General features: G+C 47.3%; 1 protein-coding gene across 1 annotated transcript in view; it reads left to right on the forward strand.

The window, feature by feature from the left end:
• ESCO2 (establishment of sister chromatid cohesion N-acetyltransferase 2) overlaps positions 1 to 13,985 on the forward strand; it is a 40,972-nt gene extending 26,987 nt beyond the window's left edge. Inside the window, exons 6-10 of the mRNA XM_073624895.1 lie at positions 1,645 to 1,776; positions 6,040 to 6,129; positions 6,910 to 7,053; positions 8,733 to 8,917; positions 12,423 to 13,985. Coding sequence (XP_073480996.1) covers positions 1,645 to 1,776; positions 6,040 to 6,129; positions 6,910 to 7,053; positions 8,733 to 8,917; positions 12,423 to 12,555 — 684 coding nt within the window. The 3' untranslated portion in view covers positions 12,556 to 13,985. The remainder of the gene's footprint in view (positions 1 to 1,644; positions 1,777 to 6,039; positions 6,130 to 6,909; positions 7,054 to 8,732; positions 8,918 to 12,422) is intronic.
• The last annotated feature ends 3,389 nt before the right edge of the window (positions 13,986 to 17,374 follow it).

Here is a 17,374-nt window from a genome sequence, read left to right on the forward strand (position 1 = left end):
CCGGTGACCCGCCCTCCTCCCCACCTCCCACCGGTGACCCGCCCTCCTCCCCACCTCCCACCGGTGACCCGCCCTCCTCCCCACCTCCCACCGGTGACCCGCCCTCCTCCCCACCTCCCACCGGTGACCCGCCCTCCTCCCCACCTCCCACCGGTGACCCGCCCTCCTCCCCACCTCCCACCGGTGACCCGCCCTCCTCCCCACCTCCCACCGGTGACCCGCCCTCCTCCCGTGGTTCCCAGGCTGTTCTGTGCCCGGGAACACATCCGCTGGCTGGGGAAGAGAGATTGCAGTGAGACCGAGGCAAATCCACGCCTCGCTCTCGCATGCAAAGTGATGTCACTTCCGGTTTCAGATGCATCCTTTCCTGGCCAGCCCAGCCACAGGACACATCTAACCAAGGTGATCTGTGCTTGGTTAGATGGTGCGAAGGGCAGGGGGGAGACAGCCCCTGTAGCCTCGCACACCTGCGCATGCGCGAACCCACATGCATGTAAACCGCAGTCACACCACACGTGACATATCGCTGCGAACGTCAGGGTAAGAAGAATAATTCTAGCTCCTAGTTGACTCTAAACTGATGAGCTGTAAAGGCTTTTAAAGCGTCACTTATGTTCATTTTTGGGCGCAAGCAATTTTAGGACATGAAATTATTGATATCCAATTACACGCTGCAACCTCATCTCTTATATTTTAACCAAAAATGGGTGGTGTGGTTTTGCACTAAAATTCATTTTATTATAATTTTTTTTTTTCCTGAAAATTTGCATTCAATCTACAGTTGTGGAAATATCATGTGGAATAAAAATTTTGCAACTATCAGCTTTTTATTCTGCAGGGCCTCTGCTTTCAGAAAATATATAATGTTCTGGGGGTTTGTCATTTCATTGCCAAAATAAATATAAAAATTTTACATGTATGTAGAAAATAAATAAATTGCTCTGGAGCTGAGCTGGCGTTATGGTTAAAAATCCAGTAATACGCCGTCTCATCCTGCTCTGCACATGCTCAGTTGCTCTCTAGTTTTTGGCATTGTGCCGTTCTGCTGACAGCATTAAGATTTACTGCTTGTACTTCTTGTCAGCGTCCCGCGATTCTACAGTGATTGTCGCTTGGCAAATCCCGCCACGATCACGGTGCCATTGGAAGTGACGGGGATCGCACGGGCGTCTCGGGATTTGCTGCTATTTGGAATTGCGACCATTGCGCCTGTGATTCCCGGAGCCTAGAGGATGTGACCCTCCACTTTCTGTGTAAACACCCTCTGCCCTTATATGTGGACATTGATCCCCATGTTTACATTTACCTTTCTGATAAACAATCCCTCCTGAAAGTTATCTCACTTTTTTTTTTTTATGATTTGTTAAATAGAACGGCTTCCTCTTTATAAATCCAACTCTATGCAAAGATGGGAAGCGGAGCTCAGTACATCATATCCCCATTCCTCCTGGAACCTGCCTATTTATAGTACATACATTCCACTACTCTGTAGCCTCCCCCTGATTTTCTCCTGGTTCCTGTTTTGTCTCTGGAACAGGAAGGGGAATCTCAGAACAGACTGCAGGAGATTTAACCCTTCTGTGAAATGTTTTGTGCCGTGTATACACTATATACATTTACCAATGCTCTGTTGTCTCTGATTAGGATGCCGGGCAGAAGCATTTTGGTCCTGTTGTGTGCAGCACCTGCGGTATGATCTATTCAGCAGCCAGCCTGGAGGATGAGACTCAACATGCACAGTATCACCAACGTCTACTGGAGAGCATCCGCTATGTGGTAAGGGAACACCACCCACACAATGTGCTGTCAGGGATCAGCTTAGGAATGCCTCCTATTCAATCTACTACATGATTGGATGTCAGGGATCAGCTTGGGAACCCCTCCCACTCAAGCTACTGTATGGCAGGGATCAGCTGCGGATCATCTCCTACACAAGCTACTGTATAATTGGATAGCAGGGATCAGCTTGGGAACCCCTCCCACACAAGCTACTGTATGATTGGATGGCAGGGATCAGCTTGGGAACCCCTCCCACACAAGCTACTGTGTGATTGGATGGCAGGGATCATCTGCGGATCATCTCCTACACAAGTTACTGTATGATTGGATGGCAGGGATCAGCTTGGGAACCACTCCCACACAAGCTACTGTATGATTGGATGGCAGGGATCAGTTGCGGATCATCTCCTACACAAGCTACTGTGTGATTGGATGGCAGGGATCAGCTTGAGAACCCCTCCCATACAAGCTACTGTATGATTGGATGGCAGGGGTCAGCTTGGGAACCCTTCCCACACAAGCTACTGTATGATTGGTTGGCAGGGATCAGCTTGGGAACCCCTCCCACACAAGCTACTGTATGATTGGTTGGCAGGGATCAGCTTGGGAACACCTCCCACACAAGCCACTGTATGAATGGGTGGCAGGGATCAGCTTCTGATCATCTCCTACACAAGCTACTGTATGATTGATTGGCAGGGTTCAGCTTGGGAACCCCTCCCACACAAGCTACTGTATGATTGGAAGGCAGGGATCAGCTTGGAAACACCTTCCAAGCAATCTCCTCTATGATTTGGATGCCGGGGGTTAGCTTGAGGAGCGTATAGCTAAACTAATGCTGGAGATCATTTCTTTGTAAATCTTTTTTTGTCTGCGTTTTCTTGTACTCCCCTGAAGCATGTGCTGTATACAGAATCAGCAGTTTACAGCTTCTAGCTCTGACCCGGTCAAAGACTGATATAACATTTCATTTTCTTACTTCATCACAAAGGTGATCTCCTCTTTTAACCTTAGATAACTGAGGCACTGCTACTGGTGCAACTATTAGTGTGGCTGCAGTAATTGCTATATCAGTCGGGAGTATGGTTTACCTTTTTATTTATTTATTTATTTTACATCTGACTGCTTGCTGGCTTTCTTGTAGAAGTGATTTTACAGCTTCCTGATCAACTTTAGTGATCTCTAAATGTCTGTCCTGAGCTCACCTGTCCCTAGGATCTTGGTTGCCAAAGTCAAGAGGTATAGTGGTGGGACATCAGTTCGGTGATCTCTCCCGGGTAGTATGAACCTGGAAGTGCTCGGCTGTGATTACTTCCAGGTTCAGAGCTGTCAATCTCAGGGTGGAAGAAGCTAATCCAAGCAATAGCCTGTGCTCAGTCAGCTTCAGCAGATGTCCCTCTAAAGGATAATTTCAGCTTTGGAACATGTTAAAATGTACCACCCATCATTAGGGTGACAGCAGGCAGGGAACCTTCTCCCCACTTCTGCTGTCACAATTTGAAAACCGCACGGCTGTGCAGGACTCCGCCCACAAGGCCCTGTCATTTAGGCTGGGTTTACACCGATACTACATGACAGTGCTAGACTTTGTGCTAGTATGACTTGTCCTTTGACCAATCAAAACAATCCCAGTGTGACGTAAATTCCTTTTACTGCTCCTGTAATCGCCATGTCACAAGTCGGATGGTTAGGACAAGGATCCTACTTTGATCCGACTTCAATGCTATTCAGTGGGCTGAAGTAGGATCAAAGTCGGACCAAAGTAGTGCAGGGGAGGTACATTTAGTAGTGGGAGGGGTTATATAGAGGGAGTGAACTTCCTGTCTTAGGGCGTGCCAGTGTCCATCACCTAAAGGTGGCCTACTATTGTTCACATGTCATGAGACACAAGCTCCCAATGTCGGAGCCTGGCTTAAATCCATTTCCTGTGAATGAATGAATGACTACAAGTTACTGCCAGCCATTGCAGCTGACGGCTTGTAGTGCTTGATGAAGTATGGGGGCGCTGGTGATCTTCTTTCTCTCAGGTAACTGTCTGCCCGTACAAACAGAAAGCTATGCTGAGAGTCTGCAGGAGCCTCTTGTCACTGCCTTAGTGATTATTAAATCAGAGCTTCCTGCTACCTGAACATCTGCTGTAGATTGCAAGCATAGTGCGTTTTGAATGCGGTGCTGGAAATGCGCGAGGAACTTGGGGTTTCCTGCACCGCATTCTGCTGTGAACTGGTCCTTAAAGTGATTGTAAATGTTCACCTTGTAAAACCCCTTCAGTTTTAAATAGAAATTAAAGTGTGGTGTGTGTGTGTGGTGTGTGTGTGTGTGTATGTATATATATGTATGAAAGCGCTTATATAGCGCTGTCAATTTACGCAGTGCTTTACATATATATTGTACATTCACATCAGTCCCTACCCTCAAGGAGCTTACAATCTAAGGTCCCTAACACACATTCATATATGAGGGCCAATTTAGACAGGGGCCAATTAACCTACCAGCATGTCTTTGGAATGTGTGTGTGTGTGTGTGTGTATATATATATATATATATATATATATATATATATATATATATATATATTTATTCATAATTTTTTTTTTTTTTTTTTTTTAATCTATCCCCTTCTCTTTCTGTGTGTATGTGAGATCACATCCCCTCTGTTCTCAGCTGCATAAGAGCCGTAGGAAGGAGAAACAGCAGACTGAGCTTCCCAGCGAATGGAGGGGAGCACACTGAGTTTCCAGCATAGCTAGAGAACTGACCACACCGTGCTCTCCTGCTTAGTGTGGTCAGCTTTTAATAGGAAAGCAAAGTGACTGGCAAGGATTTCACATAAAAGGAAGCAATACAAAGAGAACAGGAGACTTTCTCATACAAGTACAGCAGGCACATATTAGGATCATGAAGTGTTGGGGTAACCAACACTTTAAAGCGGAGTTCCACCCAAAAGCAAGACTGCCGCTTTAAGCACTTCTCACCCCCTTACATGCCACGTTTGGCATGTCTTTTTTTTTGGGGGGGGGGGGAGCGGGTACCTAGTTTTGACAGGTACCCAGCTCTCACTTCTTGCTCTAGAATACTCCTCCTCCTCTCTCCCTCCCTCAGCAATCCTGTGGAACACATCACAGGTCCCAGAAGATTGCCTCTCTACAAAGAGCGCAGCGCGACTCGCGCATGCATAGTGCACCCCTCGCTGTGAAGCCGCAAGCTGCCCACACTTGCAATGCCGCGGAGAGGAAGAGGAGCGAGTCTTTGGGCAGCCGAATCGCTGGACCGTGGGACAGGAGAGTGTGTTTAAAAGTCAGCAGCTACACTTTTTGTAATAAACTTACAAACTAGTGGAACTCCGCTTTTAAACTTGTGATAAGAAAACAAACCAACACACAACCCCAGTGTGGGGCTCCCACTTCTGCCCCTCCTGTGTGTATTACCCAACCGTAGTCAGCTGATTTTGTGACATTGAGATAAAAACACAGCCACCCTCCGCCCCTCCCCCACCCTCGCGCTCCCTTCATTGCAGTGGAACCGTTCGAGTCGCTTCGACTTAAAGCGGAGGTTCACACAAAAACGGAACCTCCGCTTTTCGGAACCCTCCCCTCCTCCGGAGTCACATTTGACACCTTTCAGGGGGGAGGGGGGTGCAGATACCTATCTAAGACCGGTATTTGCACCCACTTCCGGCATAGACTCCCATGGGCTGTCTGCTGGGACACACACGGGTCCCAGAGACAGCGGGGACCAGTTAGGAAGTGCAGCGCGACTTGCGCATGCGCAGTAGGGAACTGGAAAGTGAACCTGCAGCGCTTCACTTCCTGATTCCCTTACAGAGAATGGCGGCGGCAGCACCCGAGGACCGAGGGACGATTCGGTCTCGGGTGCCGACATCACTGGACCCTGGGACAGGTGAGCGTCCTTATTTTAAAAGTCAGCAGCTGCAGTATTTGTAGCTGCTGACTTTTAATTTTTTTTTTTTCCCGGGACTCCCTCTTTAAAAATAGGTTCCTGCGCTACTTGGGGGCGACTTTGGAGTGGCTTGCATTGACTTCTATCGTCAAACGTTTGAAAGTGGCGCTGTGCGGGTGGCTTTAGTTGGGCGACCTTTGAAGCCGCCGCAGTGTGAACCGAGCCTTAGGAGAGCCTGTTCTGATTTCACTCAGATTTATTCCTGTCTTATAACATTCTCCTTACAAATCGTGAATGAAATCACTTTTTTTTTTTTTTTTTATGCTTTTACATTGAAGTGTCCTTCATGTCTTGTTCCAGGGCTGGAAGAAGGAGCGGGTTGTGGCGGAATTCTGGGATGGAAAAATTCTGATGATTTGCCCGGATGATCCGAAATACGCCCTCAGAAAGGTGAACGGGGGATGGGGTGATGTGCCTGTTGGTAAAAAAAAATGTTCATTATATGGAGACTGAGCCGTGCAGTTTGTAAGTTGGGTTTAGAGTGAACATCGCCGGGTCGTGTTGTAGATCATTACCATAGCAGGCGCTATTAAATCTGACCCTCCGGCCCTGCCTTCGGTCTTGCACAGTGGTACCGGCTCCTCTTCTGGACTGAAATGGCTCACTCTGATTTCACTGCACACTGTCGGCTTCTCACACTGTGCATTAGAAGCTGCAGCAAGTTTAGATGAAGCCTCATTTCCTGGCTGGGGACATCCAGCATCATCTAGCTCTTTCCTCCCTCGATGATTGTCCCTTTCGTTGGTTGGAGTTTATTTCTTTCAGTCATGAAGGTTCAGCATCACATACGGGCATTACCCAGTTTGGTCTGTATGCAATTGCAACCTGCCTAGACATGCCAACTCCTCCAAACTGACATCTACCTAGCATTTTTAATCTCAAATAGTAAAAATGCCATTGGCTCCTGCTACTGCCAATCACAGCCTGTGAGGGGCAGAGTGGTGGGCAAGGCCAAGCTGCACTGTGTGTCAATGGAGACAGAGCCAGCTCAGGAGCTAAGAGGGGAGGGGCCAGGACCACCAGCAGCGGACCCGAGAAGAGGGAGATTCTCCATGCTAAACCATTACACAGAGCAGGTAAGTATGACATATGTTTGTTAAATAAAAATTGTGCCTTTTACAATCGCTGTAAATGTCAGCTTTGATGCTCATGCTTTCATCTTCTGAATAGGCGGAGGAAGTGCGGGAGCTGGTGGACTCGGAGCTCGGCTTCCAGCAGACGCATCTGATTTTCCCAAGCAAAACCAGGACCTATCTGTTTGTGTCCAATGACAAGAAGATTGTCGGATGTCTGATCGCAGAGCCAATCAAACAGGTGGGTGTGGCCTGTGAGCCATGAATTACTTCTCCCAGTCCGTACCTGTTCACAATGAAAAGAGCGATAAAACTAGAATTTGGTGCAGGATGAACTGGCTTCCTGGATCGACTGCTTAGTTAAGGCCAAGACTTGGAATTTGGGAGTTTTTCTGTTCTCTTATAGCTAGAAATTCTGGTTGTTAAAAGGGGTGAGGGGGCCTTACAGGCGATCAAGCATTGGTGGGGGGGGGGGGCTGGGCGCGTTACAGGCAGTCGAGTATGGGGGGTGTTACATTTGATCAAGCAATTGGGGGGGGCATTACAGCTGATCAAGCATGGGGGGGTTACAGGTAATCAAGCATGGGGGAGGGGGGGGGTTACAGCCCATTAAGCATTAGGGGGTGGCGTTACAGTAGATCAAGCATTGGGGGGGCGTGTTACAGCCGATCAAGCATTGGGGGGGCGTTACAGCTGACCAAGCATGGGGGGCGTTACAGCTGATCGAGCATTGGGGGGGGTTACAGGTGATCGAGCATTGGGGGGGGGGGCATGTTACAGCCGATCAAGCATGGGGGGGTGTTACAGCCGATCAAGCATGGGGGGGGGTGTTGCAGCCGATCAAGCATGGGGTGGTGTTACAGCCGGCCAAGCATGGGGGGGCGGGCGTTACAGCCGGCCAAGCATGGGGGGGGCGGGCGTTACAGCCGGCCAAGCATGGGGGGGCGGGCGTTACAGCCGGCCAAGCATGGGGGGGCGGGCGTTACAGCCGGCCAAGCATGGGGGGGGCGGGCGTTACAGCCGGCCAAGCATGGGGGGGCGGGCGTTACAGCCGGCCAAGCATGGGGGGGCGGGCGTTACAGCCGGCCAAGCATGGGGGGGCGGGCGTTACAGCCGGCCAAGCATGGGGGGGCGGGCGTTACAGCCGGCCAAGCATGGGGGGGGCGGGCGTTACAGCCGGCCAAGCATGGGGGGGCGGGCGTTACAGCCGGCCAAGCATGGGGGGGGCGGGCGTTACAGCCGGCCAAGCATGGGGGGGCGGGCGTTACAGCCGGCCAAGCATGGGGGGGCGGGCGTTACAGCCGGCCAAGCATGGGGGGGCGGGCGTTACAGCCGGCCAAGCATGGGGGGGCGGGCGTTACAGCCGGCCAAGCATGGGGGGGCGGGCGTTACAGCCGGCCAAGCATGGGGGGGCGGGCGTTACAGCCGGCCAAGCATGGGGGGGCGGGCGTTACAGCCGGCCAAGCATGGGGGGGCGGGCGTTACAGCCGGCCAAGCATTGGGGGGGCGGGCGTTACAGCCGATCAAGCATGAGGGGCGTTACAGGCGATCAAGCATTGGGCGTGCGGTGTAGGCCACCAAGCATTGGAGAGAGGCGACCCAGTACCGGAGGGGCTGCACAGGCAGCAGTAACGCATTGAAAGTTTAGACTTCCTGTGCCCCTCAATGTACATCGAAAAATGAAAATACAAGAATCCTATTTTATGACAGTGGGAGGGGTGTCTAAATGGTGGCTTATTAAATATATTTTATTTACTAAGCTAAACTGCTAATTTTAGACTTTAGATTAAATAATATCTAAAAATAGGATATTTAATAATAATGCTTATGACGTTAAGTGAGGGAGAGGTTGGGCCCTGAAAGTATTTTTACTATCATATCATTTAAAATGGTCATTGCCCACTTCTATTTTTTTTCCAGGCATTTCGAGTCCTGCCCGAGCTCGTCTCGGAGGTGAAGTCTCCCCATGTTGACGCTTTGGAGCGACACAGAGCTTGGCGATGTTCTTCTGACCCGGAGCCGGCCATCTGTGGGATCAGCAGAATCTGGGTCTTTGCACTGATGCGCAGAAAGGCCATCGCCAGCCGCCTAGTGGATTCAATGAGGTGAGGAGGTCTGATGTGTCAAAACATAGAGGGTTAAAATAGCCACAGACAACGGGTTAAATTGGTCAGTCAGGTTCATTGATGACCACTTATCCTGGAATGCCATCAAAGAAAATGCATTTCTCTAGTAACTAGAGAGACAATACCATGCTGAAATTACGTCAGATTTACCTGCTTTGTTTAATGGTTTTGCACAGAGCAACCCTGATGCTCCTTTTTTCGGGTCCCCCACTGGTACTCCTGGGACACCAACAACCCCCCAAGCTGAGTGCCCTCTGTAAGCAAACGGCTTCCTATGGGGACGTGTGTGTGTGTCTGGCCAGCTCACTGGCTGTGATTGACATCATCAGGAATCAATGGCACTTCTGACTCTAATGAGGGGAGAGCGGGGCGCTCGCTCTCATGCACATCGCTGGATCAAGATCTGGCTCAGGTAAGTGTGTGTGTGTGTGTGGGGGGGCAAGGTAAGAAAAACCTTCTGCCTTTAGAACCACTTTAACTCCTTTCCAACTGCAGTGCACATGTATGTGTCAGGATGGCGGTGGCCTTTGTTCCATGTCACATATTTGTTGTTTTTTTTTCTTTTTTTTTTTTTCTTTTTTGTGCTTGGAACATGCTGTCAACAACACAGTGATAATATGGAGCCATTATGATGGTCTCCAGATCACTAACGGCCAATCGCATGTCTCCAGCATTGGGCCTTGTGGGAAAAGGGGTAATATTTATCGTTTAGGTCTACATTACCATTATCTTAAAACGTGCTCACTAAAGGAACCCTTTAAAGTGAAACGGAGATCCTCGCCTAGGAAGCCTCGTTCTATGGGAGTACTTGCTGAAGAGGAGGGACCCGAGAAGAGGAGGACCGGGGGTGCAGGTAAGTATAACATTTTTTTTTTTTTTTTTAAATCGGAGCTTTATCGCTTTTAGGTATTCAAATGATTACTTAAACTGATTATTTTCTATTCAATAAGGTAAAAAAAAACTTTTGGGTGCAGCGCCCTCCCCCTTTATACTTACCATTTAGATCCAACGATGTGCATGAGGTCAGCAGCTCTCCGGGGTCTCTCTCTGGCTCACACAGCCATTGGCTCCTGCTGCTTTCAGTCACAGCCAGTGAGGAGAGAGTGATGCTGAGCTGCGCACTGTGTGTGAATGGGGCAATGTCCCTTCATAGGAGCGAGGTGACTCAAGTGCCTCCATAACAAGAGACTTTCTATTGGGGGCACTTTGCGGTGGGGGGGGGGGCAGAAAACAAAAGAAGACCCTCTGGCGGGACTCTAAAGGGCAATTACTCCAAAAAATGTGTATGCAAAAATATGTATGTAAAATATATACGTTTAATACAAAATCTAAGAATAGACACAACATTAGCTGTATCAACAGATTACAGGATGGAATTAAAATTAATGTAACATATTCATAATGAGATCAAAAACAACTAATTTACATCACTCTTGTACATTTGGACGGAGTGATTCTCAATGCGTTTCAAGGTCATGCGTTATTCCTCTTCATCAGGAGAAAGTGGTATGAATATCTATATCATGTATAAGCAGGTATGTCACATCAAGAACTTTAAAAGCAAGGAAGTATGGCTGTGCTACAGTTTCCCCGAAAATAAGACCTAGTGTGATTGTCGGTGATGGCTGCAATATAAGCCCTACCCCCAAATAAGCCCTAGTTAAAGTCCTTGTAGGTCATATTTTCACGGTAGGGCTTATTTTCTGGGAAACAGGGTAGGACTTATTTGGGGGGTAGGGCTTATATTGCAGCCATCACTGACAATCACACTAGGTCTTATTTTCGGGGAAACAGGGTAGCACCACAATGCCCAAGAAGAATAGAGACGGGCAAGGCCACTCCAAATGACAGCCAAAAGGGGGGGAGGGCTAAGGAGGGTCCCTGGATCCTCTAATTTGGAATCCGCTTCTATGCTGTGCATCTAGTGATTGAGATCTTTGTCATCTTCAGTCTGGTGTGGACTGCTCTCAGTCTGGGTTGGGTTTTTCCCCTCCTTTACCCCCCCCCCCCCCCCCCCCCAATTTTGGCCATTAATTGGGGCTGGCCTTGCCCGTCTCTATTCTTCTTGGGCGTTGTGGGGCTAGCACACCCATACTCCCTTGCTTTTAAAGTTCTTGATGTGACATGCCAAGATACCTGCTTATACATGATATCCTAGATATTCATACCACTTGCTCCTGCTAAAGAGGAATAACGCATGACCTTGAAACGCGTTGAGTATCACTCTATCCAAATGTACAAGAGTGATGTAAATTAGTGGGTTTTAACCTCATTATGAAACATATGTTACATTAATTTTAATTCCATCTTGTAATCTGTTGATACAGCTAATGTTGTGTCTTTATTCTTAGATTTTGTATTAAACGTATATATTTTATATTCACATTTTTGCATACGCATTTTTTGGAGTCATTGCCCTTTAAAGTCCCGCCAGAGGGTCTTCTCTTGTTTTCTGTGTTCCATATTAGGGATGTAGGCAATTTCTCCTATACCCCACTAGAATTGAACTATCCTATATATAAGGGGCGGGGGACCCCAAAAGAAGCAGATCAGGGCTCTTCTGTGCAAAACCATTGCACAGAGCTTGTATGACCTGTTTAATATATATCAAATGTGCTGCCTCGGGCGCCTGGGCTTTGGTGCAGAGAGGTCACCTATTTGCGTGAATTGCGTTCAGTACAACTGTGCCCGGCACGATTACCTGCACCTTACCGAAAGCTCACGTGACAACTAATCACAGCAGTTACGTGATCTTAAACATCTTCGCCTCCTGGCATCCTAAACTTCTTTATGGGCTGGGAAGCGCCAGCATGAAGTAAAAAATTCTTTCCAAAGAGCATTTTGTAGATTAGCATTGCTGGACCCCTTCTTAATGTTCCCTGCTTGTCTAGCTTGATGAATTTACTCTTTGGTGCCCAATCTTTTGACACAAATTATATTGATTCTAAGCTGTGGCCTGCGTTTATGACCCATTTATAAAATGCAAACTGCGGTGTGAAGCTGGCAGAGCCCCATGGACTTACCCTGTTTCCCCGAAAATAAGACCTAGCGTGATTGTCGGTGATGGCTGCAATATAAGCCCTACCCCCCAAATGAGCCCTAGTTAAAGTCCTAATAGGTCTTATTTTCGGGGAAACAGGGTAGGGCTTATTTGGGGGGTAGGGCTTATATTGCAGCCATCGCCGACAATCACGCTAGGTCTTATTTTTGGGGAAACAGGGTAGTAGGGAGCTCTTTGATTACAGGGGAGCTGGTCATGTGACTTTTGATCATTGTGCAGCTGAGCCCCTGAGAGTTGCTGACCTGTGACCATTTTAGAGAACAGGGGAGTCTGACAAAGCAGGTTTGTTCCAGGTTTGTGTTAAAAAAAAAAGTCGGTAATTTTCAGGATGGAAATGGCAGACCAAGCTCCCCGTCCTAATACTTTTGCTCACGACAGGGTAACGTTAAGCTTACGCTTCATTCCATCTTGTTCCGTTTTCAGGGGCTCCTTCATCTACGGCTCTCACCTGACAACAGAGGAAATCGCCTTCTCGGATCCAACGCCGGACGGCAAGCTCTTCGCCACCACCTACTGCAAAGTCCCCGACTTCCTGGTCTACAATTTCCTGAGTTAGAGAGTTTGTTTTTTTTTTTTTTTTTTTTTTTAGAGTTTTTAAGTTTGTTTGAGTTTGTATATTTTTATTACTGGAGGGAGAAGTTTTTGCCGAATGACATGGTTGCACTTTGCCTGTTTTTAGAGGTTTATTTGCTGCTAAAGAGGAATTTCCTCGTGTTGGTTTGATAATGTTGTTGAGATTGAGAGAGGAAGGTGAATGTGGTTTTGTAGTGTCTGAAGTTTGTAATAAATGTTCCTCTTGTACATACATTGGATCTGGGCCTTGCTGAAAGGTGATGGCACATCCACTTATAAGTTAAAGTTGTATTAAAACCTCCACTATTATTTCATCTTCCCCTCTACGTCCATTTTAACTTTCTATTTTTTTATTTTGCTCCCAAAAGCTTTCTAACCTGTTGCCACCCACAGAACAAAAGGGGGTGAGCTGTACTGTCCAAATGCCGCATGTATGCGTCACCGGGTGGCATTGGTTCTGTACTGAGAACTCGCTGTCAGAAACGGGCCAAGCTGTCAGTTTTCAGCCCCCTACTAACGATTAGCAGGACCGGATCCCAATCATAGTGACTACTCTGACAGCCAATCGTAGTGGTCACATGATCGCCGATCCTTCCTGACCCCCTGAGCATTCAGAACTTTTTAGTGTCAAAAGATTGGGTACCAAAGGGACGTAGGGGCTGGTGGAAAGGGATTAAAAGATGACTGCTATTGTGTTCACTCTCTGGCCGCCTCCCCGGGTAGGGAGGGTATTGTGCAAATCACACATGTAAAATCCGATTACAGCAAAACCAGCTGCCAATCCAAGAGCTGGTGGGTGGAGTAGCACAACTGTCGGTGTTTCCTGTACAGGTGTAGTCCCTGGAGTGCCCACATGGGGGGGGTATGCTAGAGCTCCAGCGAGAGACCCTGCAATGCAGCATAACCACCCTTTTCAGATGCAATTGTTTATAGGAAGAGATTATGGGGTCTCAAACTGGTGGCCCTCCAAGCTGTTGCGAAACGACAAGTCCCATGATGCATTGCAAGGCTGACAGTTCCAAGCATGACTCCCTCAGGCAGAGGCATGATGGGACTTGTAGTTTTTCAACAGCTGGAGGGCCACCTTTTTGAGACCCCTCTGTTATAGATCTTCGATTTAATAGTTCATGGGTTTTAATGAAGACTTGTATCTGTTTTTTATAAGAATTAAAGTGTTAACACAACTGCCTCAGATTGGTATTTGTAATGACAGTTTGGGTAAAGATGGAAACAAGTCATTACTGGCCGGGAATCCATTCTGGGCATCTTGCTGCCTTTTTAAAGTGCACTCTTCTTTTGGTGGTATGTGTGATACTCCGAGGAGGAAGGTAGGGCGAGGTAGACGCTGATTATGAAGTGTTTTAATGCAGGGCTTGACAAAAGTGCTGTGAATCTAGGAGCCGGGTTGTAAACGGCGATATGTAACGTGTATCGCAATCAATGTAGGTGCCTGAACTCATGCATTACGTTTGCAGGTGGCGGGGGGGGCACTCAATTGTATTTTTGGGGGGGGAGGAGGGGGTGTTTATGTGCTTGAATGTAACTAATTTTTTTACAATTAAAAGGAAACTACTTTTTTTTTTTTTTTTTTTTTCATAACGTAGGATTTATTTATTTTTTTTGTTTTTTTTTTTTTTTGTTTTTTGGGACAGGTTCTCTTTAATGAGACCTGCCCTGCACCTGGAACTGCATGTCTTGGCCATCAGGCGATACAAATTGTACCTCCCTGCAGCAGTAAATGGGCGCCTGGGATTTGTCAAGCCCTAGTTCAATGGATTGGGAATCTGTAAATTTAAGAAATGTTTAAATATGAACAATTTCCAACGGGGTTGTGCTGCCCCCTAGGGGCTGACTGTTGCATTTGCCTCAGCCCCCATGTCAATGACAGCAGGACTGCCTGGCCAGCATTATACATTCTGCTCCAGGAGCTATATCTGATCCAACAGGGAAAGGATGGAAGGATGGGCATCTGTGTGTTGTAGACTGATTGGATGGTGCACCACCATTGCCATATGTATGGGCTCAGCTTCTTTGATGTAGGCCCCACTGTACCTGTAAATACCTACGTAAAGCAGCCCTTTCCATTAGGTCCTGGCCTTCCCGTCTTTGGCCCTGGAAATTTTAACCTCTTCACGCCGGCCGCACACATATATACGACTTCTCAGCATGTGGACTTCACACCGAGCAGCCGCTGGTTACCAGAAAGCTCTCGATGTATACTAGTGATCAAGAGCTTTCTGATCATGTGACAGCCAATCACAGCGGTTCACATGACCCGAATACCCCCTCCCAGCTTTTAGAACCCTTGAAGGGTTTGGAGGCGGTTGGCGGGAAGGGGGTTAAAGGATTAGTTCACGTTTAATGAAATCTGCCAAAAAAAATGACCCTATGTAATGGCACTAAACCCTCCTGCCTCTTACAACAAGGAAGCTGCCATCTTGGCCTCTAATTGATCTGCAGTTGCCATGGTGATCAGTTAGGACTCCAGTACATTTTTATATGCTGTGCTCCGTTTTGCAAAAAATGCTCATTTCAATGCATTCCCCATCCTGCAGATGACGGGACGTAGAAAGCGTCGATGTGCGGCCCTGACGTGTATTTTTTTGAGTCGCGTCCATTTTTCACAGGTGCGGACTACCAAAAAACGCACAGGAAACGCATCTAAAACACAGCAAAAGCGATTTTTTTTTTTTTTTTTTTTGCTACAGAGCAGTGTGAAAGGGCCCATGGAGGTGGCAGGGGACAGATGCAGCATCTGATCCATGCTGTATCTACATAGCTAAGTATGTAGGTTGTGTGTTTTTTTTTATTTCCCCCTCCCTTGTCTTGAAGGGGTTGTAAAGCATTGTTATGTGTAAAAAAAAAAAAAAAGTCATACTTGCCTCCTTTGTGCAGTTGGTTTTGCACAGAGTGGCCCCGATCCTCCTCTTCTGGGGTCCCTCAGCGGCGCTCCTGGCTCCTCCTCTTCTCGAGTGCCCCGTCGGAGACACGCTCTCCCTCAGGGACACCCATGCGGGTGCACTCTACTGACACAGAAAGCAGGACTCGGTGCCCACGTCATTGGATTTGATAGCAGCGCAGCCATTGGCTCCCACTGCTGTCAATCTATCCAATCAGGACCCGAGACACTGGCTTTTGCTGGTGTGCTCGTTCCCGGAGTGAGAATAAGAGGGTACAGGTAAGTAAAATGGGGGCTCAGGGGGGCTGCAGCATTACAGGAGGTTTTTTCACCTGAATGCATTGAGGGTTTACAAACACTTTAAGCACCAACAAAACCAATTGCATTAAAAGCTAAAGAGAATACCTACCCTCACCTTGGGTAACACATTGCCACAAAACGTTGGGTGCACCTTAATGTTCTTGCATAGAATAGTTCACTTCCTTATCTGGTTCAGACTTTTCCTCTACTTTTTGTAAATATTTTTGTGTTTTCTTCTTCAGTTTGATTTCATTGTTTATTTCATTGTTGTGTGTTGATCACTTAAAGGGGTGTACAGTAAGGTTACCACATTGAATGCACCAACGGAGCACGTTTGATGTCCCCTATGCAAGAGAATTGTGGTTTAGGACAATCTCCTCACTTCACTCACTTAAAGCTAAAACACCGTTCTTTACACTTTTTTTTTTTTTTTTTATAATCGACGTTGCTTCTGGAAAACGTTCACTGTTGATGGATCAAGACACCAAATAATTAGATATAATCACATGTTTGAGACTATATCACAGGGTTGGTGGTTGGGGCAGTAAAATGCCACACTTCATTAAAAAAGAAATGAAAGCTTTTGTTTCTAGTATGTAAAATGAACTTGGATCCAGAGGGGTAGGGTGGGGAGGGGGGGAATCTGAGTAATGGGAACCATTTACGGATCTTGCATCAAAAAGGCATCTGATAGCAATACAAATACCTGTAATCTGCAGGGTAGTGATTACATAGGATTAGGGGCCTTCCCCATCTGACAAGTCGGGGGGGGGGGGGGGGGGGTCTGGCTGTGTTGTAGGATGAGACCTTCTCACTCTATACACAGCACATCAGATTACTTGTGGAGTTCGCTGGCACTAGCAGATATCCTCTTATTCAGGAGGTGATTTCATCTTATTCCTCCTGATAGAGGTTTGTTTTTGAATCTTCAAGGGGGTTTGTTCACTTTTTTAGTGCTGTAGTGGTCTTATGGTGCCTTTCTTCTGTTTGAAATGTTCCTTTAGCGCTCCCTGCTGCACATCCATTAAGCCACAGACATTGATATCGTGCCTCTGCCTCCCTCTCCATTCACAAAAAGCAGAAGTGCAGCAAGAGGGACCATGGGGGGGGGGGGGGGCTGGGGACTAGAAAAGTTTGGGGTTGATTTACTAAAACTGGAGAGTGCAAAATGTGGTGCAGCTGTGCATGGTAGCCAATCGGCTTATAACTTCAGCTTGTTCAATTAAGCTTTGACAAAACCCGGAAGCTGATTGGCTACCATGCACAGCTGCACCACATTTTGCACTCTCCAGTTTTAGTAAATCCCCCACAGAGTGCAAAATCTGGTGCAGCTCTGCATAGTAACCAATCAGCTTGCAGGTTTTATTGTCAAAGCTTAAGTGAACAAGCTGAAGTTAGAAGCCGATTGGCTACCATGCACCAGATTTTGCACTCTCCAGTTTTAGTAAATCAACCCCAATCTGTCTGTAATAAAAAAAATTGCAGAGATCATTGCTATTAGGATAAGAATGCAGAATATATTTGGATATAGTAAAGCTCAATGTACTTACCTGATACTAATCAGGATTTAAGAGAATTTGCATTTTGTAAAACTTGTTTGACT

This window comes from Aquarana catesbeiana, linkage group LG04 (genome assembly GCF_042186555.1).
Source record: "Aquarana catesbeiana isolate 2022-GZ linkage group LG04, ASM4218655v1, whole genome shotgun sequence".
In the NCBI taxonomy this organism is placed as follows: Eukaryota; Metazoa; Chordata; class Amphibia; order Anura; family Ranidae; genus Aquarana; species Aquarana catesbeiana.